This window comes from Brassica rapa, chromosome A05, assembly GCF_000309985.2.
Source record: "Brassica rapa cultivar Chiifu-401-42 chromosome A05, CAAS_Brap_v3.01, whole genome shotgun sequence".
NCBI lineage: Eukaryota > Viridiplantae > Streptophyta > Magnoliopsida > Brassicales > Brassicaceae > Brassica > Brassica rapa.
This window is the reverse complement of record NC_024799.2, coordinates 21,126,634-21,151,768: the sequence shown is the minus strand read 5'-3', so window position 1 is coordinate 21,151,768 and position 25,135 is coordinate 21,126,634. Positions and strand designations below refer to the sequence as shown.

Below are 25,135 nucleotides of genomic sequence, written 5' to 3'. Positions count from 1 at the left end.
AATCCCATCTTCATCATATCATCTTTCTTGGTGCACAAGTATCAATACCAAAGTTGATGGAGATTAGGTATCTACAATCTTCTTAAACCTAACTTCTAACTCAAACACCACTCCAGAGGTTACATATTATGATAAAAATCATAAAACAACTTATCCACATCGAGGAAAAAAAAAACACACTGACGCAATGACACAGAGATAGAGAGAGAGTTTAGTTGTTTAAAAATTAAGAAACCCTACACGAAATTGCAGTTTGATATCCCCACCGCAGACCGATAAGGAACACACCGAAGTAAACTACTAGTACTAGATTGAGTTGACTCGATAGGCCGTTACTTTCAGGACGAAGTCTCTGGTTCTGAGGAGCTCGAACACGCAGACGTCACCTTCTCCTAGGTTGTTCTCCAGAGTGAACTCGTACCATCCTTGGCTGAACTTGGCTCTCCCTGCTTTGTAGAGGCATCTCACTGGCCACTGTTTCTCCCCGAGCTGGACCTTGATGAATCCCGAGATCCCACTTAAGTACTTCTCAGCAAATCCAGAAGGCAGATACTGTTCAAAGGAAACACCCAACAACAAAAAGAGAGCTTTTTAAAAGACGTCATAATGAGCTGACTTTGAGATGTTTTTGGCTTTACCATGATGCAGCCTCTGTATAGATAAGATGGTCGGAGAACAACTCTGAAGAAAGGGTTCGTTGGCTCGAACGTTTTAGCTGCATTGATGGCTCTCTCTCTCTCTTCTGCAGTCACCGTTCTCTTTCTCGCAGAAGCACTCTCGTAGAACTTTGAACGGCTCTCCGGGTCATCATCCCTCGGAGCAGATGAGTTTACTTCCTCTGGATGGATCACACCAATCATCACAATCAATCCAAGAATGAAACAAGAGAGGAAAAATGCTTTACCAGGAACAGCGTTCTTCTTCTTCCTCCCTCTCTTCTTAGTAACTTTAGGAGTTGGTGTCGCCTCTTCAGCTTTAACAGGTGGTCCAGCGAAGAAGCTCTGGATAGCTGGACTAGCGTACCCTTTAATAGCGGCCACAGTAACTTCAGGATGCTGTTGTGATGACGGATACACTGAAGAAGAAGGATAAACAACCTCGGCGGCGTCTTCGTCTTCAAGATCTTCAAACAAACGGGCGCGTTTGAGGTGGGTGTGTGCGGTGTCCATGAGAGCGGAGGAATGGTAGTTGATCTCGGAGTGTGATAAGTTGTAAATGTAGACACTGAAGGCAGAGTTGCCTTCGTATCTGAAGATGAGAAGATAGCCAATGCGGATTGAGTAACGGTCGACAAACTCTTGCCAACCATCTTGAAAGTAGATTTTGTTGTTGTCGGATTTTCTTAGTCCTACACGCCAAACGTGACCATCAGGTACTGTGAGTGCAACTGCTACGGATAGCTCGTCCTTGAATTTACTCACAAACTTATCTGGAACTCTCTGCACAAACCATACCAGGAATTAAAAAAAAAAAAGATTTACAAGATATATAATGCTAAATGGCAAAGATATATTGCTGGAGAGCAGCCTGCTTTTGCCTAAATTAAAATCACAATCCAAATTGTACTGTTTCAATTTCCAAGGCTGTGTGACACAGTCCATTACTATTCCTGGAACATTGTATATTTTTTATCTTTGTATAGACTGCTTATGTCATCACTCCTATGATCTTATTTATATGGTAAGCTGAGAACCAACTAGTATTTCAATATGTGTTCCTGTTAATCCACAAACTTTCATGGACTGTAACATAAATGTATGTTTATTCTTCTACACACACAAAAACACTTTTTAACTTACGAAAACGAGCAATGAGTCTTGTAACATAGACATACAAAGAGACCTTATTACGAAAAAAAGTTAATGACTTCTTATTACTCTAAACAAAGCAAAGAGACCTTATAAAAAAGAGTCAAATTACTTTTCACTTCTCAGATTTGGAGTTTCACTCACAAGAGGAATCTAAAATCTCAGACCTTCATGAGTTAAAACAGAGAAACCACAAACAGATCTCAACATGTTCTCCTCTGAAGTTGCATCAATCTAACAAAACCATACATGTAAAATCATCACCAGAAGAAGTCTACTCACTCGACACATATCCCAAACTACACTCACAACTTCTAGACCAGATGAAGATTTCTCCAACCTCAATTTTCCAGCAAACCCAAACAATGACCAAAGTTTCCAATCTTCCTAACACAAATTTTCAGCTCACAAAACTGAACAAAAAAAACAACCTTGACCAGATATCTAACGAGAACAAAGACAATTCAGTTCAAGAAATCTAACAAGTGTCACTCACAAAATACACGAATAAAAAAACGCATATACTTGCAAACTCGAGACCAGATTCCAACTTTAAAGAATCAATTTCGCAATACTAATAAGAAGAGAAGGAGGAGGAGTTACCAGGCGTTTTTCTTGGATAGTGGATGAGAAAATCAACTTGTGGAAGAAAGGGCGTGGCATGTTGAGAAGAAACAGTGACCAAAGTAAAAGAAGAAGAAAAAGACCAAAGTCAGATCATGAAACGACGCCGGAGAGAATACGCGGACAGAGACTGAGAGAAGCCCCTTTCAGATCTGAAGAGAGAGTTTTGTATAAACGCTTTGATTATGGTCAATGGGTGGGTGTTTCAACTTCCAACACTCTCTCTCTCTCTCTCTCTCTTCTCCTTTACACCTGACCTTGACCCAACCAAGCCAAAAAAATATGTTAAAAAAAAAAAAAGAAACCAACTTGTAGAGCTCTCGAGCGAGTTGAATCTGTCTTTTGACTCGGTGAGTCGAATCGGTTGATCAGGATTTATTTTATTTTAATTTAACTAATCAAAAGCCGACCTCCCCCACCTACTCTTCTTTTTCCACCATCTTTATTTCTCTCTCCCTTTTTTATTTTATTTTTAATATTTGTTTCTTTTTTTCTCTTTTTTTGATTTAACTATTCTTTTCCTTTTCTTTGTAGCACATATAGCCCTTATTAATTTCACAGATGTTGACAAAAAAAAAAGTTGACAAAAAAAAAAAATTCACAGATAAAATATTATAAACAAACAAAATCTAATATTCAATTTCCCCCATTTGCAAAAAAAATATTATTATAAAAAATATTTGAAAAACAAAAATCATTGTCAACTATAAAACAAATGACACAGACAGATAGAGAGGAAATAAAATGGTTATGAAAAGAGAAAAATCTTGATTACATTTACAGCTCAGAGCATTTCCAACTTTACTCTATTTTTTACTTCAAACATCATTTTGGAGTAAAATTTTCTCCAACTCAACTCTATTTTCAATACCAAAATGGAGTAATGACTAGGGTTAATCTTGTTCATTATTCCATTTTGCTGTTAAACTTTTTTATTTGTGAAATGATCCTTTAATTTTTAATGTTTATATTTTAGACTTAAATAATATTTTAAAATGATATTAATAACATAAATAAACAAGATATTCCATTATTAATGATTTTACGTAAAAATATATAATATAATTAAAAAAAAATAATTATATAAAATAAAGATAACATAAAAGGATCTACAATTGCGTATCGCTATTGTGAAAGGACATGTTAGGTTTTGGAAAAAATGTGTTATATAACATCATGGATATATGTATAATTTTACATAACATGATAATTGAGGATGAACGTGAATTTGATGCACCAATTGAATTTGGAAGAGAAACTCCACCTCCAAATATCAAAATTGCAGAAGATGAAAATGTATGATCAAAAATATTTTGCTCGATTTAGAAATATCAAAGATAAAGAAGCTTATGTTTCATTACGAAATGTATTAGTTGATCATTTGTGAGAAAAATATTATAATTTTATTATTAAACCAACTTATATATTATCTTTTATTTTTATGATTTCTTATACTTTTTAATAATAAATATTTAATTTAAATAAATTATATTCTAAGGAATTTTTGTAAACATAAAATAGTTGGGCTAATTGGTAAAATTTTATAAGTATAAGTTCTTACAACAATTTTTAATAAAATATATTATTTTTGGAGTAGAAAATGGAGTAATACATTGGAGTAAAACTTTACTCTATTTTGGTGTTACACTATTTTAGAGTAAAATATGGAATAATACATCGGAGATGCTCTCATGCAACTAAGCTAACATGTACAAATGAAAAAAAAAAGCATTATCTTGATTTTTATTTTCTTGATTTTAAATGATGCATATAATGAAGGTTTTGACTTATGGGTACAGTACGTAATGTACGTCGTACTATATAAGAACGGTTAAGATTAATCTATATAATTTATATAAGGTACGCGTTCTATAAGAATGTCTTTTTCTCTGTTCTTGATTCTTAGAATTTGTACTATGAAAAAAATACAAGATTTAAATATACCATGTAATATCTCTAGCTACTAGCTGTATCATGTGACGCAAAATACAAAAGTACATATAACAATTATATACTCAAATCTGAGTATATAGTACCTATAAGTTTAGGTATATCATGCATAAATGATAAATCTAGTGAGATTATGTTATGTACAAATCCCAGGCTATATAATCCGGGTACACTATGTATACATTTAGCTAGAGCATGAACAAATCATTATATACCGAATCACTTTTTATATACTGAATTACAACATACATAAAATCTGATACGTAGAGTACAAATTAAAAGAGCTATACAATATGTATAAAACTAACTGCGCAATGTGTAAACCCGATTACAAAATATATAATATAAGCCTAGTTATGCTGTATACAAATCCAATTTGATACGTATTATAACGGTATGATTACTGATAGAAAATCAAAGCATTGGCCACACTCGTTATTTATGCATGTATAGCCGTCAACTAGCTTCTTAAAATCACTTATGTTGCATGCAACATAACTTCAATTCTCAAAAAAAAAAAACATAACTTCACGGCACCAATTGGTAATCAGTGTGACAAGGCGGAGCTTGTCCAATGATTTAATTTTAAGGGTTGTAATGGGAACAAGAATGATATTGAAAATCTCCCGTTAATACGTCTGCTCAAGACTCACGAGTATTCTATGGTCGGAGGATTTGTGGGTTTAAGGTATGAATATTTATAGACAAGTATATTAAAAATAGGCCACGTTCATTAGCTAATGATAATTACAAACCGATGATACATTATTAGGAACGCTTGCTAACGAACATGATGCGATTAATTAAGCCTTGAAGTGATCAATCTGGATGTCCTCAACTTCAAGCTTCTTGAAATCACTTCTGTTTCTCGAAACAAAGAACTTGCCCCAATTGCACTTTTTGTAACAAGGCGGGTTTTCTTCACTTAAAAGCTCTTCCAATGGCTCAATGTTGGTTTCATGCGACGGGAAAAAGAAGAACGGTACTGAGAACCTCTCTTTGCTTGTGTTCACTACCACTCTATGTTCTGCACTCCAATACTTGTCATTTGTCCACACCTACTCCACAACATATGTTACATGACCAAATTAATTACATTCATCAAATCTAAATATAATATATTTTTAAGTTATATTGATTTCTTAATAATCTCTCTTGATATGATTCATCTTTTACCTGCATGCAGTTGCCAATGTTAATGATCAAAGCATCGGGGATCGGTTTCACTGGGATCCATTCTCCATCCGATCTACGGCCCACTTGTAATCCACCTACACTATCTTGGGCCAAGACGGTAAGAGCTCCTCCATCTTTGTGACGTCCAACGCCTAACGCTAGCTCGGGGTTGGGACAAGGAGGGTAATGGTTGAACCGCAAAATGCTCGTTTGTTCCTGGAAGTAACCCGATAACAGATCACCGGGTAAACCCAAGCTAATGGAGATAAGTTCCAAAATCTTGAAAGCTAACTTCTCAACCTCCCTTGCATATTCTTGGCATATCTCTCTACCAGGAAAATTAAGTGGTAAAAATTCATTTCCAGGATAACTAGAATCATACTAAATGGAATCTAATGAGGCCCACTGGGCCGTAACCCATGTTAATGGGCCCGAACTAGTGATTAGCCATAATAATTCAGACAGATGCATGAGAGATTGGTCCGAAATGATCACCTGAAGTCAGCAGGGTGTTGAGGCCACTGGTTAGTGAGCTCTCTCTTGTCGGTGTCTTCCGGCTCCGGAGTCGCCGGAACGATCGTCGGGTCTTGCAAGAAAAAATCAAAGATCTCTTTCCAGTCTCTAAAGGCAAGCTGGTTGATCACCTGAAAAAATCCCCATCTCTCGCAAGCTTTTCCGACCTCTGTGGCGATCGTTGTCTTGTCGTAATTGGGATCTTGGAGAGAAGAGAGGTCGATGGTCGGGATCTCGTCGGAGAAAATGAAGTCACCGGAGTTTGTGAGATGAGTGATGGGTCTGTGTTCGGGAGCTTGGATGAAAGCTTCGTCGAGTCGTCCCATGGCGGTTTTTGCGGTGATTCTTAGGGCAACATTATTGGTAGGACTAACTTTTGAATCCTTAACATATTTTATTATTACTTTTATGTTAAGAGATAAAGTTAAGGACAATCCAAAAATTGTAGATTATTGGTAGGATTTTTCTTGTGATGACTTCTTCCTTCTGAGCCAAGCTGGTTCTTTTCTTCATCCTTCTCTTCCTGCCCAAAGCTCCTTCTCTGTAGCCACAACAGGTAAAACAAAATTGATGTCACACACTTTTCTAGCAGATGAAAAGACCTGAAAACTTCAACAGCAAAGAACAGTAAAAAAAAAAAGCAAACAGCAAACCACACTCCAAGTATAACCCCTTGTCAAACAATGATCAATTGATAGACTCAAAGAAGACGTAAAGCTCGAAACTTTCCATTATCTGTTTTCTGAATTTGCCTCTACAGTGTTATTGTTTTTGTCTAAATTCTGAGCAGCAGAAGAGTCAACTTTGACACCAGCATTCTCAGCAACGGCCATGATCGGACAGAAAGAGGTGAATCTCAGACCCAAGTTACTACGAGCTTTGCCGATTTCTGCATCAAAATTAAAACCAACTGAGAAACAGAATTGAAAAAACAAAACACAAAGAGAAGAGACGAGAGAGGAATGTGAATCGATACGAAATAGAATACGAGATGATGACACGTGCCCTCAAGGACGTGATAGAAAACTTCTTAATTAACATACGTTTTCTTTGTTTTTATGTAATTTCGATTTAAATTTTATGTTTAAATACATAAGGACGCCATTAAGGACGCCGATAATGATGCTCTTATGTTGATTTGGTAGTACAAAGGCTATTATTGGCTTTGCCTTTGCAGGATTTATATATAATATCAAAATAATTTGTGGTGCGGTTGAGCAGTTGAGGTTAGCTTAATAAAAAAATGCCACGTAGATAGAGATGGCAAACGAGCCCACCCGCAACCAAATGGCCCGCCCCGCCACGGGCTCAAGTTCAGTCGGGTCACAGCGGGCTGGCCCGCCGCGGGATGCGGTATCGAGAAGCAATGTCCAATCCCGCCCCGCCTAGTGCACAGGTCTTTGCGGGTAGGCCCGCGGGTCACCATCCAGAAGTTGAACGTCTCATTTGATGCTTAACTATAGCTTTTGAGTCAATGCTTCTCGATACAGTCATACAGATCAACAAAAGAAGTATATGAACCTCTATCATACGTTTCATCTCTACGTATCTTACATAACATTACTCTTGTGTTCAATACAAACATATTGAACCTTATCGGGAAAACATTATTCTTGTGTTGAATGGCATGTAGTATCAACAAGAAACTAAAACAGAAATAATCTTTGATGCGTATGCACTGATGTGTATGCATAAGAATGACATTAAGTAACAACACCAAATCTAAGTAATCATATCCAAGTAATGTAAATGAACACCCAAACAAAATCCAAACAATGTAACGTGGCCTCGGTAAAAACCTTATCGAGAAAACCCATTGGGACAAAACCCGACAAGGGAAAAAGAGCGCCACAAAATCCATAATGCGAATAAAAAAAAAACACCAGATCAAAATAAAAATCAAGTTTCTTCTTCTTCAACTTCAACTATCTCTTCTTCACCATCCATTTCATCTTCTGTAGATATTAAAAATCGAAGTTAATTAAATTTAAAGAACATGACACCCTAAAATATATAACAAAGTGAATAATTTACCATGTTCATAAGCTTCGAATCCTTTTAGCCAATTCCTACTACATATCAGAGCCTGCACATTTTTGGGAAGTAGACGGCTCCTGTATTTGTTCAGAACTCTCGAACCGATGCTAAAGGAGGATTCTGAAGCCACTGTTGTGATCAGAATGCTAAGCAGATCACAAGCCATTGCTGGCAAATCACCAAACCTGTGAGTATTATCTTTCCACCAGTCGAGAATATCCAAACTTTCAAAGCTATCCATATCTAGTGCAGGTTCATCCAAATAAGCTTGGAGAGCTGTCTTTCCACTCGCAGCAACACTACTTTTGCGAAAAACAAAAAAATCCTGTAGTGTTTAAAAAAAAATTAAAAAACAATTTGATGGAATATCAAAACTTTCAAAGCTATCTATATCTACCGCAGGTTCATAAGTAATTTAAAAAAAAAAAAACGAAACAGGAGACTTACACCATAGTTCTCAAATGTTCCTTTCGGTCCTCCATGAACATTTTGTTGATCCATCTCACGAGGCTCTGCAGAAGGTGATGTTGACTTTGATTTTTTGTCGTATGATTGAAACAAAGTTTCCAGCTTCAGACGCAAGTTCTTCATTTTCGCATCACGTGTACTCATGTCAAGTCTCCCTAAACAATACTCTACAACTGGAAGCTTCAAGCGTGGATCAAAGACAGCTGTCATTGCAAAAAGATCACTGACTTCTTCCCAGTACTTATCGAACTTCTCTTTCATCGGTATCACCATCTCTCGGATAATCTCATCATCGCTTTCCTCATTTATCTGCAGCCAATTATGGATCTTCCATACCTGATAGAAATACAAGTTCGATGTTGGGTATTTCGAACCTGACATCAAACTAGTAATCTTAGCAAAAGGCTCCAAGAAAACACATATTTTCGCAGCTCTGCTCCATTCTGTAGCTGTAGGCAAAAACTTATAGTTTCTCCTATCATATATCTCCAACTTAACAAACGCTTCACGGTACGGAAGGGCTCTTTCAAGCATATAGAATGTCGAGTTCCATCTTGTCTGCACATCCATTATCAAACCAGCATTCTCCTTTATACCAGCAGCATCCACGCATTTTGCAAACGTCATCTCACGCGTTTCTGACGCTGTTACATACTTAACACTCTCTCTAACTTTGTGCAAAGAGTCTTTAATAACCTTCAAACCATCTTGCACAATGAGGTTGAGTATGTGAGCTGCACATCTGACGTGAAAAAACTCACCTCCACACAACAAATCATTGCTCAAAAGCACCTGAGTTTTCACTATATCTTGCATCGAATCATTACTTGTAGCATTGTCTAATGTGAGAGAGAACATTTTTTTCTGTAGTCCCCACTCTTCCACAGATTCAAGAAGCTTTAAAGCAACATTCATACCTGTGTGAGGCGGTGGGAGAGCACAAAAAGTCAGTATTTTACTGTTTAGCCTCCAATTTCGGTCAATGTAATGTGCTGTCAGACACATATAACCCTCCCGTTTCAGTGATGACCACAAATCAGAAGTGAAGCTTACTCTTCCTGGAAGACTAGCCAATTCCCTCTTCAATGTCTCTCTCTCGTTTTCATAAAACCGATAGACCTCTGCTTTAGCTGTGTTCCGACAAAAGAATTTGACGTCAGGATTCAAGTGCTTCCAAGTTTCTCTGACTTGCTCATACTCAACATATGAGTAAGGTAGGTCATGCTGGATTATAGTCTTGGTTACCAGCTGCTTGAACACAACATGATCATACTTGCCACTTACTAATTTGGCTTCAGCATCAAGTTTTTTTGTTCGGAGATTCCTTGGAAAGAGTTTGCATCTGTCACGATGCCTTCTCAAACCACTTGTTCCATGCCCGTGGGAAGTCCATGCATAGTCATTCTTACAATAATTGCATTTAGCTTTCTGCTCACCATTGGAATTTCGAATCTTAGTAAAATGGGGCCATACATCAGACCACTGCCTACCCTCCTTCTCGTTCTCCATCTCGTTCTCCATCTCGTCCTCTTCAAATTCACCTTCAGAATCAAGCTGCTCCTCTTGAATCTTCTTCTTATTCTTGCCATTACCTTGTGTCGGCCTGGAGCTTTTTCTCCCCCCACGGATGGTAAAGTGAATAGATTTGGTTTTGGTTTTCCTTTTACTCGCCTTAGGAGACGAAGACGATCCAATGCCACCGTCTAGAGTAGACTGCAACATTGGTTTCTTTGATTTCAAGGCTCGCACGGTTCCGCAGGTGGCTTGTTTGCGCAGAGTAGTAGCTTGTATTGGTGGAGGAGTGATTTCAACATCACTATCATCTTCATCATCATCAGCTTGAATAAGCCTTCTCTTCTTTCTTTGCTTCTTTTTTGCTCCATCAGATGAACCATCATCAGCCTCATCAGCTGCCAAAATAACTCCAAGGACTCGCTGGCTCTCAAAATCCATTGTATTCAACGGTGTGAAATTTGGATCGAAACTTGAACCATCATCTGTCATCTCTTTCTCTCTTCTTCGTTAGAGACTTAGAGATAGAGTTTAGGTTTCTGCGTCGTTTTTTTTTTTTTGCTTAGGTCGTGAGTTTAGGTAATATTGTTTAGGGTTCTGTTTCTATTTTTTTGCAATTTTAAAAATTATAGCAACTATTCTCTTATTTCTCATTGGTCAGAGACTCAACCATTATAAGAAATTTTTATTATCTAAACTATCAGACGTAAAGATCAAGTCTCATACTCAAGTCCTATCAAACTATCAAACTAAACAATCAAGAGCAAGCAACCATATCATATGTAAGAGACGATCAAGAACAAGCAACCATCCACGCATAGACGATCAAGTACTAGTAAGTAGTAACCTATTACCTAAATTCTATCAGCTATAAGAACAGAAGAACACAACAACACAAGAAACAAAAAGATCTATGTACTAGTAACCTATTACCTAAATTCTATCAGCTATAAGAACACAAGAACACAACAACACAAGAAACAAAGAGATCTATGTACTAGTAACCAAGTATCTAAATTCTATCAGCTCTTATCATAAGAACTGGAGACGACATAAAAAAAAAATAGAACAGAGACTAACCTGAGGTCCTTTGCCTTATAGATCGGAATGCAAGTGTGAAGTGTCCTTTGCATTCTCATATCGTTCTCCTCCTTGATCATAATACAATCCCCCACTCACCACATGTCATTATAAAGAAAAAGTTTTAGAAAATAGATGACTAAAATCACTTGAGTTTATATGATAAGGACATTAAGAAACAACAGGCCGAACATACTTCTGATTTCAATATCAAGACCGAACAGAGCGAAAACAGAGTATAAAAACAAACATCAATTTCTTGTTCACGCAGACATCGCAAAAGATGAGAACAAACAACAATATTCTTGTTCACGCAAACATCAAAATCTTTGGATTGTTACAAACACTTGTGTTTAACTCATGATGAGAACAAACAACAATATTCGTCTTGGCCTGTGTCTTGAACCCAATCCCGACCCGAAGCAGCAGTTCACACGGGCCTGGCCCGCGGACAGGTTCTTCTTTTGCCATCTCTACACGTAGACTTCTTGTCAATCAAAAACTAAAGTTTTTATTAATTATTGGATTAATAAAATGAATGTACATGAATTTATGTGAAAATTAGTTTTATTTTAATCACAGTAAGTTAATTAGGAATTGTAGTCAGGAATCTTAATCACACGGTAGGTCACTTGGAGAAAAGAGTACCAAAACAAGCCAACTATGTATGTAGATGGAATCGTCGTCAAAAAGGTCAGAGTGTTGTTTCCGACATAAACTCAATCTCACCGAACACACAAAATGGCATATGTAGTTTAATTGGTTAATAAAGAAAAGTTGGTACGTACATCATATTTTTAGGTTAAAACTTCGAAGTTTTAAAGTTTTAACCTATCAATTTTATTGGGCTATCCACCATGTCAACTACCTTATGTTGTTTTCTTATTTCTGTTTCTGTCATTACATGAAATTAAGAAAGCGTCAGTTTCTCACTACTAATTTGGGTTGTGACCAAAACCTCACAAACTTTCATTAAACATTATCAAATTTATTGTTTCTGACAAGACTCAAGTCTCACACACATTATTACATTAAGGGCTTACATTATAAGATCACAGCTTCATAAAACAAATTCACACATAGTACCAGTAATACTAAGTTACAACTTTAAAGTCATCGATCTGAATGTTTTGGATCTCAAGTTTTTTAAAATCGCTTCTGTTTCTGCTGACATAAAACTTGCCATATTTATAGCCTTTGTATCTTGGAGGGTTTTCAGGACTCAGAAGCTCTTCTAATGGTTTCACTTCCACATCATGTGAAGGCAACAAGAAGAACGGTATTGAGTATCTTTCCCTTGTTGAGTTCACCACCACTCTGTTCTGGATCTCAAGTTTTTTAAAATCGCTTCTGTTTCTGCTGACATAAAACTTGCCATATTTATAGCCTTTGTATCTTGGAGGGTTTTCAGGACTCAGAAGCTCTTCTAATGGTTTCACTTCCACATCATGTGAAGGCAACAAGAAGAACGGTATTGAGTATCTTTCCCTTGTTGAGTTCACCACCACTCTATGTTCTGCACTCCAATACTTATCATTTGTCCATACCTAATAGTATATATAGTCATTACAATTCGATATTTAAATTTATATATATTTTAAAATGCGATATAATATGAAGAATTGTACCTCCATACAATTGCCAATATTGATGACAAGAGCATTGGGAACGGGTCTAATAGGAAACCAAACACCGTCCGATCTGCGACTAATTTGTAGCCCTCCAACGTCGTCTTGAGCCAATAGACTTATAACATCTGCGTCTTTGTGGTGGCCTACACCTAGAGCTAGGTCAGGCCGTGGACATGGTGGATAACGATTTATCCTGAAAAAACTCATTTGTTCTTTGAAGTAATCATGAAAACGCTCTTTTGGTAAGCCTAAGCTTAATGAGATGAGTTCTAAGAGTCTGAACGCTAGTTTTTCAGCGTGGCCTGCATATTCCTGACATGCCTCCCTAGAATCAAATTAGACAAACAAAAAAAGAGAAAAGAGATTAGCTTACACCGTTGAAAAAGAAGTTTTTTTCACCAAATTCTTGTTTGATATGTCCTACGTGTAAGTTGTAACTTATCACATATGCAGCGTTGGAAGATAGCGAGTTCACGTGCCTTCAATAGAGTTGTGGAAAAGCGATGAAGTTTCTGATCATATTGGGATTTCAAGTTTGTATTTTTTGAAGTTTGTATTTTTACTCGAAAATAGAGAATAATAAATCAAGAATAAGAAAGAAACCAAAGTAACTTTGTCACAAAATTAAAAGAAAATTATAATGTGTATATATGTTAGACTGATCCTATAATTTGATAAATAAATTTTAGTACAAAGTTCATCATTTAAAGAAAAATTTCATGTTTAAGGTCAACTATTAGAAATAAAAATAAAAAATATATATAATATCTTAACCGGATTACGTTTGTGTTATCTCTCATAATCACAACTTTATGTATTTAAAATAACTTACCTGTAATCAGAAGGAAACTGAGGCCACTTGTTGTAAACAACTCTTAAACCTTCATCTTCAGGATCTGTGGAAGAAGGCATAACCATTGGATCTTTGAAATAAATATCAAACACTTCTTTCCAATCTCTAACGTTCTTCGTGTGTTCTCCATCATGATACCCTGCTGGATTCACCTCGTCTCTCTTTACTTTGATCTTCTCTTCCATAGGCAAATCGAAAAATATCTTCACCGTCTCCTCCACGCGCTTCCTTGTGTCGCAAGGCACACCATGATTGATCACCTGGAAAAATCCCCATGTTTCACATGCATCACCAATCTCCGAGATCACGTTTTGGATATCTTCAGGGTCGTTGAGACGTGAGAGATCGATCACGGGTATTTCTTCGGGTTGGTTAGGGATGGAGTTGGAATCTGCTCTATGCTCTGGTGCTTGGATGAAAGTTTGATCAAGATCCTCCATTTGTTAATAGTAAAGAAGTTTTGGGCAAGTCAAGAGAGTTGCTATGTTTTGCCTATTTGGATGGAATGTAGCTAACTATATACCACTTTAGTTTATTGTTATAATAGTAACTTGAAATTCTATATAAATCAATTTTGTTTGTATGCGTATGTATTAATGATAGAAGATACTGAAAAAGTACAAGTCTACTACCTATCTTTCTTTGACCAACTCAGTTACGAGACTTTTTCTCGTTGAATTAATATTAAAACTTGTATTAAGCCGGTCAGAGGATATATAGAATCATATTAAGTAATTGATTAGGGTAAAACTAAATTAGTGATTAGAAAGCTGGACTAAATAAATCACAGTATGGTAGACTAGTTGTTTTGAGGCAGTTTTCCCGCTAATACGGATCCGGTTACGAAACCCCATGTGGCCACCCGGGCTTTTCCTGCTAATTTTTGGGGTGGAAATTACGTAGCTGTTGCGGGTCTCGTAGGATTAGTCGGTTGACTTTGGTCGCCGGATCTCCACAAATATCAAAAAAAAAAAAAAGCTGGACTAAATAATTATTTCTTATCGTTGAACACTAGTTTAATAAGATTTTCTTCCCACATATGCTGACTTACTCAGTTACTTGTCGTTATATACAAGGAAAGATATCAATTAAGCAATAATTTGTTTGTTAAACTGATGATATTCTGAAGCTATCTGAGAACAGTTGGAACATTAAAAGTTGGAAATATATAATAGTTGCCAACAAAGACCAGAATTAAAATCAACTACCTGTTATCTAAGTTGACAATTCAAAGATGGTTTTTAGGTAATATTGATGGATTGCTTTGAAAAGTAAACGAAAACGAACTTTGAGATCAAAACACAAGTGAAACGAAAAGGTATATAAATTATAAAATAAACAAACAAATCTTGTGATGAATTTAGACTATATACATATAGTTATGGATTATCATATGTTTCAATTTAAGAAAAATGACAATAACTAGATTAACCATAACTCTTTATATATTACAACAAAATTCTATAAATTAATACTCGATAAATTAATAAACTTAATAAATTAATAAATTTCACAAGTTCTAAATAAGGTCATGTAAAATATGATACAATTCGGAAAGATAATAAGATAATAAATTTTTAAAAATATTATGTAAATATATTGTCCCAATGTAAATATAAATAATATATTGATATTTTGAGTCTATTTTGATCTTTTCTTAACACATCAAAATATTTGATGTTATTTGATTACCAAATAATCGAAAAAGAATTATATAAAATTTTTATCTATAAAATTTAATCAATACATATACCGCAAAATCAAAGTATTTTTTTTTATTTATACATTAAACACATACATCAAAATACAAAAATCTAAAAATTATTTTTTTGTACATATTTCTATGAATTAAAAAAATATTGTAATCTCAACATTATTAATTTATAGAGTTTGTATTGTAGTTAGTTTTGTCTCTAACTAACTATGTGAAATTTCATTCATTCAGTAACATTTTCTTTCACGTTTAAGCGTGAATAATTGCGAAAACAACATTCACGAAGTGGCCTTTGATACCATGTTAAATTCAGAGTTATCATAAACTTATAAATTAAAATAAATCGGAAATAAATAGATTAACTTTAACTCCTTATATATTATTTAGTTAATTTTTTTCAATTACCTATATGAGACTTTCACATTTTCTTTACATAACTTGTAAAATGTATCTGCTTACAAATTACAACGGTCAAAATCACAAATGTGTTTTTTATCATAAATTTTGTTAAATGGAAAATTGTTGACCAAATTGAAAATATTACACATGGTTGGTTGGTTTAGAAGCAAGGGAACATTGGTGGTGGTGATGGTGATGCATATTTAAATCCAATGTTTGCTGAGAGGATGAAATCTCCACCATAATTTTTTTTGGTTATGCATTTATAACATGTTATTTCAATTCCTGTGTTAACGGTGATGGTTCTTCGACTTATTCTTCTGGTTGAATTTACGTATATATCTAGTTGGGAAAGTGGAGTTGGAGCATTATTTGGTTTGTAGATAAGTGTTGGAGCAGGATTTGAACCAAGCACTGGTGACCGATCTGATGTTGATGGTGTTTCAGTGGTCTCACAGTTTCCCTTCAAAATCATTGTATCGTATGTCAAGGATCAGCAAATACGGCCAAGAGAGGGCATCTGCCTGAAACAGACTAGCAAAATGGTTGCTGCTGCCGTCGAATTTTTACATCAATTCCAGTTTTGAAAGGTTTTTTTGGAACAACTCTGCAAAATCTATTAGAATTAACTTGAAACAAAACGACAATAATCAAACCTATTTCAGGGGACAAATACTTGGCTATGTCTGCATGGTTCATATCAATTTTCCACCATAACCATTATGTGTGGCCGTGGGCCATCAAATGCCGGCGCGGAGCACACACATTTGTAAGAACACACGTTTGGAGCAACCCAATAAGCTAATGTGTTGAAGGGATCGAAGTACGTTGCTTTTCAAGCTTGAAGGGCTATAACTATAAGCCCTCTTAAATCAGTTATCAAATTTGAGGTTTAAATTGAATTAATAATCCATATGGCACAAAGATCACCGTTTTCCGATAAAAGCCAAAAGTTGGCGTCTGGTAAGAACCAAAGCTTCTTCGTCATGAGAACTAGGTCTGGGCATTTCAAGTATCGGTTTGGTTCAAATATTTCAGCTATTAGGTAGTTCAGGTAGGGAATTAGAGAATCCATTTACTATTTGACTTATTTCAGTTCAGATAGTTCCGGGTTCGGTTCGGCTAATAAAACTAGGAACCGAAAATACATGGAAAAAACTCAGTTCACATTTGGTTTCGGTTCCGGTTCAGTTATTTGGGATGGTTCGGATAATTCGGGTAAAATATCAGATACTTCGGGTAAAATATCAGATATTTTGGGTAAAATATCGAATAATTAGGATGATTCGGGTATTTTATAATAATTTATTTTTAAAAAAATATTTTAGTATACTTTTTAATAGATTTTTAAATTATAAATATATATATTTAATTATTTTATACATATATATAATTAATATTTTAGTATATCCGGATACCCGTTCGGTCTTTGGCTCCGGTTAGATTCAGTTATCTCGGATATAGAAATAAGAACCGTTTGAGTATTTGAGAATTTTGGTCTGGTTTCAGTTTTGGGTATTTCGATTTGACTCCGGTTTGGTTCGGTTTGGTTCTTCGGTTCCGTTTTTTTTGGCCGAGGCCTAATGAGAACGGTAACAGAATGTGTAATGACAAATATAATAAGAAGAAGAGGAGAAGGAAACAGCCATAATAAGGCTTCTCCATTGTCATTCGAGTCATGGTGATGAAAAAACTTTGAAATGACTCGATGATTTCAATAGATACTTGATGTGGACAAAAAGACTATGATGAAAGAAAAGCAAACAGAAACCACCTATTTTTTCTTTTCTACTTTTCACAATACGAAAATTATATAGACTAATGATTTAAAGATTTTTAAAATTCCTTGACAATGCCTTTAGAAGTTTTGTTTGTGTTACTACCACTAGCCATGGACGTTCAGATACCCATTCGGATTCATATCGGGTGTTTTGGGTTTTAGGGGTTTTGGATGGAGAGGTATAGAACCCGTTCGAGTTATTTTATACTTTGGATCGGGTTCGGATTTTTAAGGTTCGGGTTCGAGTTATTTTGGGTATAACCGAACTGTATAACAAATAAAAAAATTCTATGTATCCTTGATTTGACTTTGTGAGACCATAAACAATATTGTTGAAGTTAGAAGATTGAACAGCTTAATATAAGATTTATTATCTTTTTCTGATTTGTTATTACGTTGAGGAACACGAGTCTATATTCTTTTTCTTCGTATAATTTATATTTGTATTATCTTGAATAGAAAATGGTAAAGAATCTATCTATTCATATATCAAAAGCAGAGAGACATCAAAATCAAATAGAAATCATACCTGAATAATCATGAATGTTTGAGCTTATGCTTGTGTAAATAGCACAGAGAAAACAAATCGCAAATCCTACTTGTAATCAAACATAAATCAAAATCGCAAAGTATAGTGATTCATACATGTTATCGGTCATAAAATGAGTATAAATATGTACTGAACATATACGTTGAAGAAAGAGAAGACGGAAAAATGAATGGGAATGGAAGATGTAAGTTTAGGGTTAATATAAATAAATATATATATATATATATTAGGATACTTCGGGTAATTGGTTCAGGTATCGGATATAACCAATCGGGTACGGGTATCCGGACTAGTGTAATCCTAAACTTGTTCGGGTTTTATTAACTTCGGTTTGGTTTTCAGTTCAGATTTTTCGGACCGGTTCAGGTTCGGGTTTCGATTAATATGCCCACACCTAACTACCACATTCAAATTTTAAACGACCGATACTTTTACACACTGGAAAAAAAGGTAAGAAACTTTTTTCGTGTTGTGAACATGTTTCTTCTTGTTGGCGTTTGTGTTTTGCACTTTTAAAAACGCTAAAACAAATACAAATATTTTGTCCTATAATTGCTGATACTATGGACTGTTTCTTTTGTAATCATGATGGGAACTGTTTCTTATAAAAAGATGGGATAAAGTAAACTAACAAAATAAAACGTCAAAATCCGTTTAGATATACGAATTGCTGGAAAAAATTGTTAAGACAAAGTCTTTATTAGTAGTATAGCACTAAAAGAAAATTTTCAAGGATATCAAAAAAATGATTTCATCTAGTACACTATATCTGTTTCTATAATTCCTTTTAAGAATTATCAAGTAATATACTTGTGATGACATAAACATAAGAATTGTTCAATTTGTCAACACCTTGTTATTTAGTTCTACTATATAACTGTTTTGTAAAGGCAAATATATTTTCATCACAACCTCCCAATAACTTGAAAATAATGGAGAGCAAAACCAACAAATACTTAGCCCTGATTCTTGTTACATTCTTGATCAGTCTTTACTACCATCCCATCTCCGCCACACCACAACATGGCCATGCCCATTTCGTGCTGGTTCATGGGGCCGGTCACGGAGCTTGGTGTTGGTATAAACTCATACCAATGTTGAAATCTCAAGGACACAACGTAACTGCAGTTGACTTGGCTGCATCCGGGATCGATCTAAGTCGGGCTGAAACTATCTTGTCGATCAACGAGTATATTAAGCCACTGATGGACCTAATGAATAGTCTAAACGTGGATGAGAAGGTGATTCTGGTGGCACATAGTTTTGGTGGGCTTGCTATTTCCAAGGCCATGGAGTTATTCCATGATAAGGTTCATATGGCTATTTTCGTTACTGCCCTAATGCCTGGCCCAACCTTCAATTTCACGTTTCTTTCTAAAGGGGTATGCTACTAATTACATATTTTTCACTTCTAGAGTAACATTGATCGTAGTTTCAAAAAGTTTCAGAATAACACTTTTGAACTCTTTGTAAGTTGGTGAGGTGGCAAGCTCCATTACTAGACATGAAGTTTATATTTGGAGATGGGCCTAATAAACCTCCTACTCTTTCCATTGGAGGTCCACTTTTCCTTTCTTTAAATATGTATGACCTTAGTCCAAGAGAGGTAAAAACATACACAAAATTTATCACATAACTGGAAATAATTTTTTCATTTTCATTTTTCTCTACTTATATATAACCACTTTTGGACCCGCACAATGTATGATTTGAAGGACGTTGAATTGGCGGGTGCATTGGTTCGGCCACAGCGCTTATTCAGCAACGAAGATATAGACACAAGTCTTGTGCTCACGCCCGAGAGATACGGATCGGTAAATCGGATCTTTGTAGTGTCCGAGAAAGACAAAACATTGATGAAAGAGTTCCAACTCTGGATGATCAAGAACAATCCTCCTAATCATGTGGAGCATATCCAGGATTCTGATCATATGGTCATGATTTCCAGGCCGTTGGATCTCGGTGACCGTCTTTTATCTTTGGCTAAGAAGTTCGCTTGAAAATATTTGACATTTGATTCAACATTTTGTTGCGAGTTCTTATGGTTATCAGTTCTACTATTCTTGTGTGAGTATTTATATTTTGTATGTGATCATCACTCTGTATTTGGTTTGACTTTTTTTGTGCACGTGGTTTGACTTTTCAACATTTGCAACTTCAGCTAAATTATTTCATAAAACTAATCAAAGTAAGTCGAACACTTTAATTAGCCTGCCATTATGGAATAGGGATCATGAGAAGGCTAAAATCTAATGAATCGAAATTTATTACTTACAAAACACTCGCTATTTTCCCTGAAAAACTAGTCATATAAAAAAGAAATTAATATGTAAATTTAAATTGGAAGAAATTGACTTAACAAATCTATTAAATAAGCTTGAACATGGATACATATTTCATCTGTGATCTAATTCGTGTCAAGAACACGCTCCCTATTCAAATCCAGTCGTTCTAAAGTTTTGAGACATTTTTAAGAAACAAATTAACTTAATTCACGCACCTAACTATCGATTCGCAGCATTGTTTCTCCATAGAAAGTGATTCTTCTTTCTCTGTAAAACTTTGATTATTTGGAAAAAACTGTCAATAATAGATAACGAATATAGCCAGTTTTGAAAGTTGTAACTGCAGTTTTTTAAGTGTGCTTATAAGATTGGAATGATCTTAAAGACAGTTAAAGCGATTTAATAGTAAAAAAGTTTTATAAACATTGACGATTTGATTCATCTGTAACTCTTCAAGATTCTTATATACACAAACCAACAACTTCCAAAACGCCACATGGCACGAGAGCTACTAACTTTAACGAGGCCAAAACCCAAAAAAAAAGAGCTCATCACATGAATCCAACAAGAGGAATAGGAACGTCGGCGTAACTGTTCCGGCGACTATCATGAACTGCCGGAAGCGACGGTGGTGGCTTACGGAAAGCTTTTTCTACTGATTCAGCCACAGTGGCGACAAAAACGACGCCAATCTTCACTAATTCGATGCAGATCTCTAGCTTTTGAGACACCATATTGTGTTTGATTTGTAGGAGAAATCTAAAAGTGGATGTTCTTCTTCGTCTGGTTTGTGTATTGCGCTTTTGAGGTATATGTTTCTTCTCTCTATGTTTGCCGCGTCTGCTGAACTTTTGCCTTTGTGACTTGTGAGGTCTTACTTGCAAAAGCCGAGCTATATTTATACACATTCACGTCGAGCCATACAATTATTCTTATGGATTATGACAAATATAATATTTGATTTATAATATGCCACGTGGCGTTTGGTTCGCTAGCATTTCTTTCTGGGAAGATGCTTTGTTGTGCTTTGGTTTATCCGAAGAGCCAAATACTCTTTGGGGGCATATCTTTACTTACATATGTGTAAGTAAGTACATGCCTAACGCATAGGGACGTATATATTATTATATACACGAATTTGTTGATTTGTATAATTATTGTAGATAGGCTTACAAGCATGCAACGAAAGGCTGTAACTTGTACGTACAATTGAAAAAGGAATATATATCCAATTCGATCACGAAATTTATTTCCATTATATAATAACGAAAACCAGGATATCCATCAATGATAATTAGCTAAACTAATTCCCTAATCTAAAATTAGAGATCCTCTAAATTCATGAAGTTGGCAAATTAAATGACTTATTGTAGTAGTTTTTTTTTGGGGTATGCATGATTACTGTATAGTTTAAGATTCATAAAAAGAATGTTAAAAAAAGATTCATAAAAAGAGATCTTCTACATGTAACAGGGTAACATCTTCATGTATATGATCAACGTGAAAATTTATGGTAGTTATAATTTTATTTAAGATACAATTCACATATGTATATCTAATGATACTGGGTTGGTTGATATGGATCAGGATGAAAATTCGGCACCAATAGGAGGGAAGGACACGGGGACATCAAGACAATTTGATAGTTGTTTTTCATTGAAATTTCAATAAATATTCTGTCCAACTTGCGTGGATATATAATACTTACAAAACTTCATGTCCCCTTTGCAGTGTAAGGCTGACTAAGATTTTGATTAATATAGACATACATATACATTCGACCAAAAAAAAAAGACATACACATATACATCAGTAACATCACATGATGTAAGTTGATACTTTATTATGAGGAATCAAATTGTTATCAATACAAAAGATCAAAAAGTGTTGATCAAAAAGTGCATATGACAGTTGTTTATTGCATAAAGTGAAATCTAGATGCCATTAAATTTGCGATATTTGCAAATAACAACATGGCTTGTTGCTAAAACAATATGAGTGTCCTATTATTCAGATCTAATCTACAACCAAACTAAATCAAACCTACCCAAATTAATTATTGAATAAACAACAATATAAAGTGCAAACTAATGAAGACGAACAGTTTGTTTCTGTGTCCAAACTTTCATAAATATAGCTAAAACAATCACTAACTAAGCCTTCGGAAAGCAAAATCACCCGGAAACTAGAGAGTTTAAATAACAAATCAAATATCGGGTTGATTAAGGAATTCAACTTAATTCGTGGGACTGAAATGAAATTCATTACAATAGTCGATGGGACGTAGCACCAAACCCATAAGATGCACAACTGTGAAATATTATTACTCAAAATTGCTGGGACTTGCAAGGAGCATCTAAACTAATGTTTCTTAAAAAACTTCAAGCTTATTAAACAAAGCACCAAAATTATCTAACCATATGTTCTAAGAGCCCATGAGAGGGATGCCACGTGTTTTTGTAGTTGTTGTCTCGTTGAAGTCCCTCCAGCCTTTATCTAATTTCAAAATAAAATGTGATGTTTTCTCTAACCATTGGTGATTTTTAAAATGTTTATTACCTAAGAAAAGTAGAAACATTTAAAAGGTAACCAATAGACAGCATAGAGAATCTCATTTACAGATACTAATACCTACAAAGTGATGACTACATCAATAATATAGTGGAAACTTAATGTTTTCATTATGTTTGTTTACTTGTTTCTTTGGTGAATCTGAGAGTCAGATTATTCATGTATAATAAATAACAATACTCAATTTGTTCTAAAGTTTCCAAAAGACAGATGAACTGAAATTTGGATGTATGTTTCATGAAATCGAATTAAGAATATATCAATATATTGTGAGACTAACATGCTATTTAATCAAACAAAACACGCTACTTAAGAAATTAGCACATACATGAATGTAAAGTTCATACTATACATACTAATTTAGGTAAACTCATATTTATTTAGCTAACTAATTAAATCAAAATAAAATGAAATATTTTAATGAAAGACACGCATAAGGAAGAGAACCTTGACTTTACAATGTTTGATTAGCAACTTGGATATGAGATCATGCGGAATGCGTTTTATATTTGCATGCAACATGGAGTTGGATTTTACATTGCAATACTCTAAAGTCTCTTATATACAATAAGTAATATGGATTACGCAAACGTAAGAAAATCTTGTAATGTATGGCGACCTTTAACGACCACATCTTCCTCTCTGATTATTCTTCTATTCCACAATCTTATCCACTTTTCCCCTAATATATTTAAAAATGCTCTTAGAAATTTAAACTAATGAAGATCATAAAATAGAAACCGATGACGATCGTGTGTACTTTTAGTTTTTTTGTTCTGTTCCACTCAGTGCCGGTCCTGACAATATATGGGTCAGAAGCTAAAACTTTTTTTGGGCCTATTAAATTTTTTAAAAAAGTAAAAGAAAACAAGCAAGTAATAGTGGAAAATGAGTCTTCGAACTTTGTATCTCTTACAAATTAGAAAGGATACAGAACCAAAACAGCTGAAGAACTATATGATAAAATTGTGGCCGAAACTTTAATTATAATATTGAGGCTGGAAGCACATACTTCCACTTCTACTTCAAACCAATTAGAACAATTATACTTATATCATTATATGAATACAAGTATGTAAATACAAACAATACATTTCAAATGCAAATATGCAATTTAGAAACAATAGGTAGTGATCAATATTCAGGACCACCAAAGACTTCATTTTTTCTCTGAAATATAACCAGTTAAATAATGATCGGTACTAAATCTTTTTTTGTTTTTTTTTTGTTTTGTAGCACAACTGTAACAGACATACAGAAAATACATTTTGTAATTTCCAACCCTTTTTTTTTGCTGTTGTTCAAAAAAATCCATATTGATAAGGAATTCCAGACTAGTCATACTTATTTATACAATCTGTATTAACAGATGTTGCAGTGGAAAAATAACAATAATAAGCTGCAACCAGTGCCGACTCTAAGGGGGTGCTGGGAGTGCAAATGCACAGGGTTCACCTTGTATGTTAAAATTTCTTTATTACTTTAAAGTTCTAAATTTTTTTAAATTGATATATTGAAGGTCTAAACTCTAAAATTACTCAATAGTCTAGAGGAAAAAGAGCACATGGCCCTTTATTTTTCTAAGCCAGGCCTGGCTGCAACACCGACATCTCATTATTGTCACGAATCGTAAGTAAACCGATCACCGAACGAATATTGCCACAGTTACTTGTGGTTATAGCTCTATCTTCTTTCTGTGTGCCAATTATAAACCTGGAGAGGCTTATCAAGGTCTCAAAAATAACCATCTGTCACTTCAAACCCTCTTTCCTCTTCAAGATGTCATTAGTCTTTTAAAGTGTCAATGTTTGTACCGGGACTGTTAAGAGAAGTTCAGATTTCTCTACCAACAAAAAGTACGCTTAGATTATGCACAATGCCACGGTATTATTCAACACACACCTTTTTACTTTTTTACAATCCACATCACCATATTATATATTTTTTATTCCACATAATCATTGACACTTATTTAATTTTTATGTTATATAATATATTTTTTTATAAATTCAACATTCTACCATTTTACTAACAAAAATAAATATTTTCAGTTTTCAATTTTTAAAGTTTAATCATGAATTTTAATTTAATAAATTTGTGTTTATTTATATAAATAATAATTTATAAGTAAATAATATTAATATTATAATAAAATTATATGTTTCCAAATTAAATAAATCAAGT

At 34.6% G+C, this 25,135-nt stretch overlaps 4 protein-coding genes across 8 annotated transcripts; 1 reads left to right on the top strand and 3 right to left on the bottom strand.

Moving 5' to 3' along the window:
- Positions 1 to 68: 68 nt before the first annotated feature.
- LOC103869503 (B3 domain-containing transcription factor VRN1) lies at positions 69 to 2,903 on the bottom strand. The gene is made up of 4 exons (XM_009147588.3): positions 2,412 to 2,903; positions 905 to 1,439; positions 639 to 838; positions 69 to 552 (listed from the first exon to the last, which is right to left on the bottom strand). The coding sequence occupies exons 1-4, from the start codon at positions 2,469 to 2,471 to the stop codon at positions 307 to 309; spliced, it is 1,041 nt and encodes a 346-aa protein (XP_009145836.2). The 5' UTR covers positions 2,472 to 2,903; the 3' UTR covers positions 69 to 306.
- A 2,108-nt stretch (positions 2,904 to 5,011) lies between these two features.
- On the bottom strand, positions 5,012 to 14,330 carry LOC103869502 (protein DMR6-LIKE OXYGENASE 1). 5 transcript variants are annotated; one of them, XM_033292935.1, is made up of 4 exons: positions 13,756 to 14,205; positions 6,054 to 6,177; positions 5,559 to 5,886; positions 5,012 to 5,440 (listed from the first exon to the last, which is right to left on the bottom strand). In XM_033292935.1, exons 1-4 carry the CDS (start codon positions 14,090 to 14,092, stop codon positions 5,186 to 5,188), a joined length of 1,044 nt encoding a protein of 347 aa, XP_033148826.1. In that variant the 5' UTR covers positions 14,093 to 14,205; the 3' UTR covers positions 5,012 to 5,185. The 5 variants fall into 5 exon arrangements, with proteins under 5 accessions (XP_033148826.1, XP_018514722.2, XP_033148824.1 ...); XM_018659206.2 differs by lacking the exon at positions 13,756 to 14,205 and adding an exon at positions 7,203 to 7,338 and having other exon boundaries at positions 6,054 to 6,420; XM_033292933.1 differs by lacking the exons at positions 5,012 to 5,440; positions 5,559 to 5,886; positions 6,054 to 6,177 and adding exons at positions 12,114 to 12,304; positions 12,497 to 12,715; positions 12,797 to 13,124 and having other exon boundaries at positions 13,632 to 14,330.
- Positions 14,331 to 14,600: 270 nt separating this feature from the next.
- Positions 14,601 to 20,924, top strand: LOC103869498 (methylesterase 3). The gene is made up of 3 exons (XM_009147585.3): positions 14,601 to 19,477; positions 19,570 to 19,701; positions 19,811 to 20,924. The coding sequence occupies exons 1-3, from the start codon at positions 19,028 to 19,030 to the stop codon at positions 20,093 to 20,095; spliced, it is 867 nt and encodes a 288-aa protein (XP_009145833.1). The 5' UTR covers positions 14,601 to 19,027; the 3' UTR covers positions 20,096 to 20,924.
- On the bottom strand, positions 20,760 to 21,265 carry LOC103869497. The gene has a single exon (XM_009147584.3). The coding sequence runs from the start codon at positions 21,112 to 21,114 to the stop codon at positions 20,932 to 20,934; it is 183 nt and encodes a 60-aa protein (XP_009145832.1). The 5' UTR covers positions 21,115 to 21,265; the 3' UTR covers positions 20,760 to 20,931.
- Between the last annotated feature and the right edge of the window lie 3,870 nt (positions 21,266 to 25,135).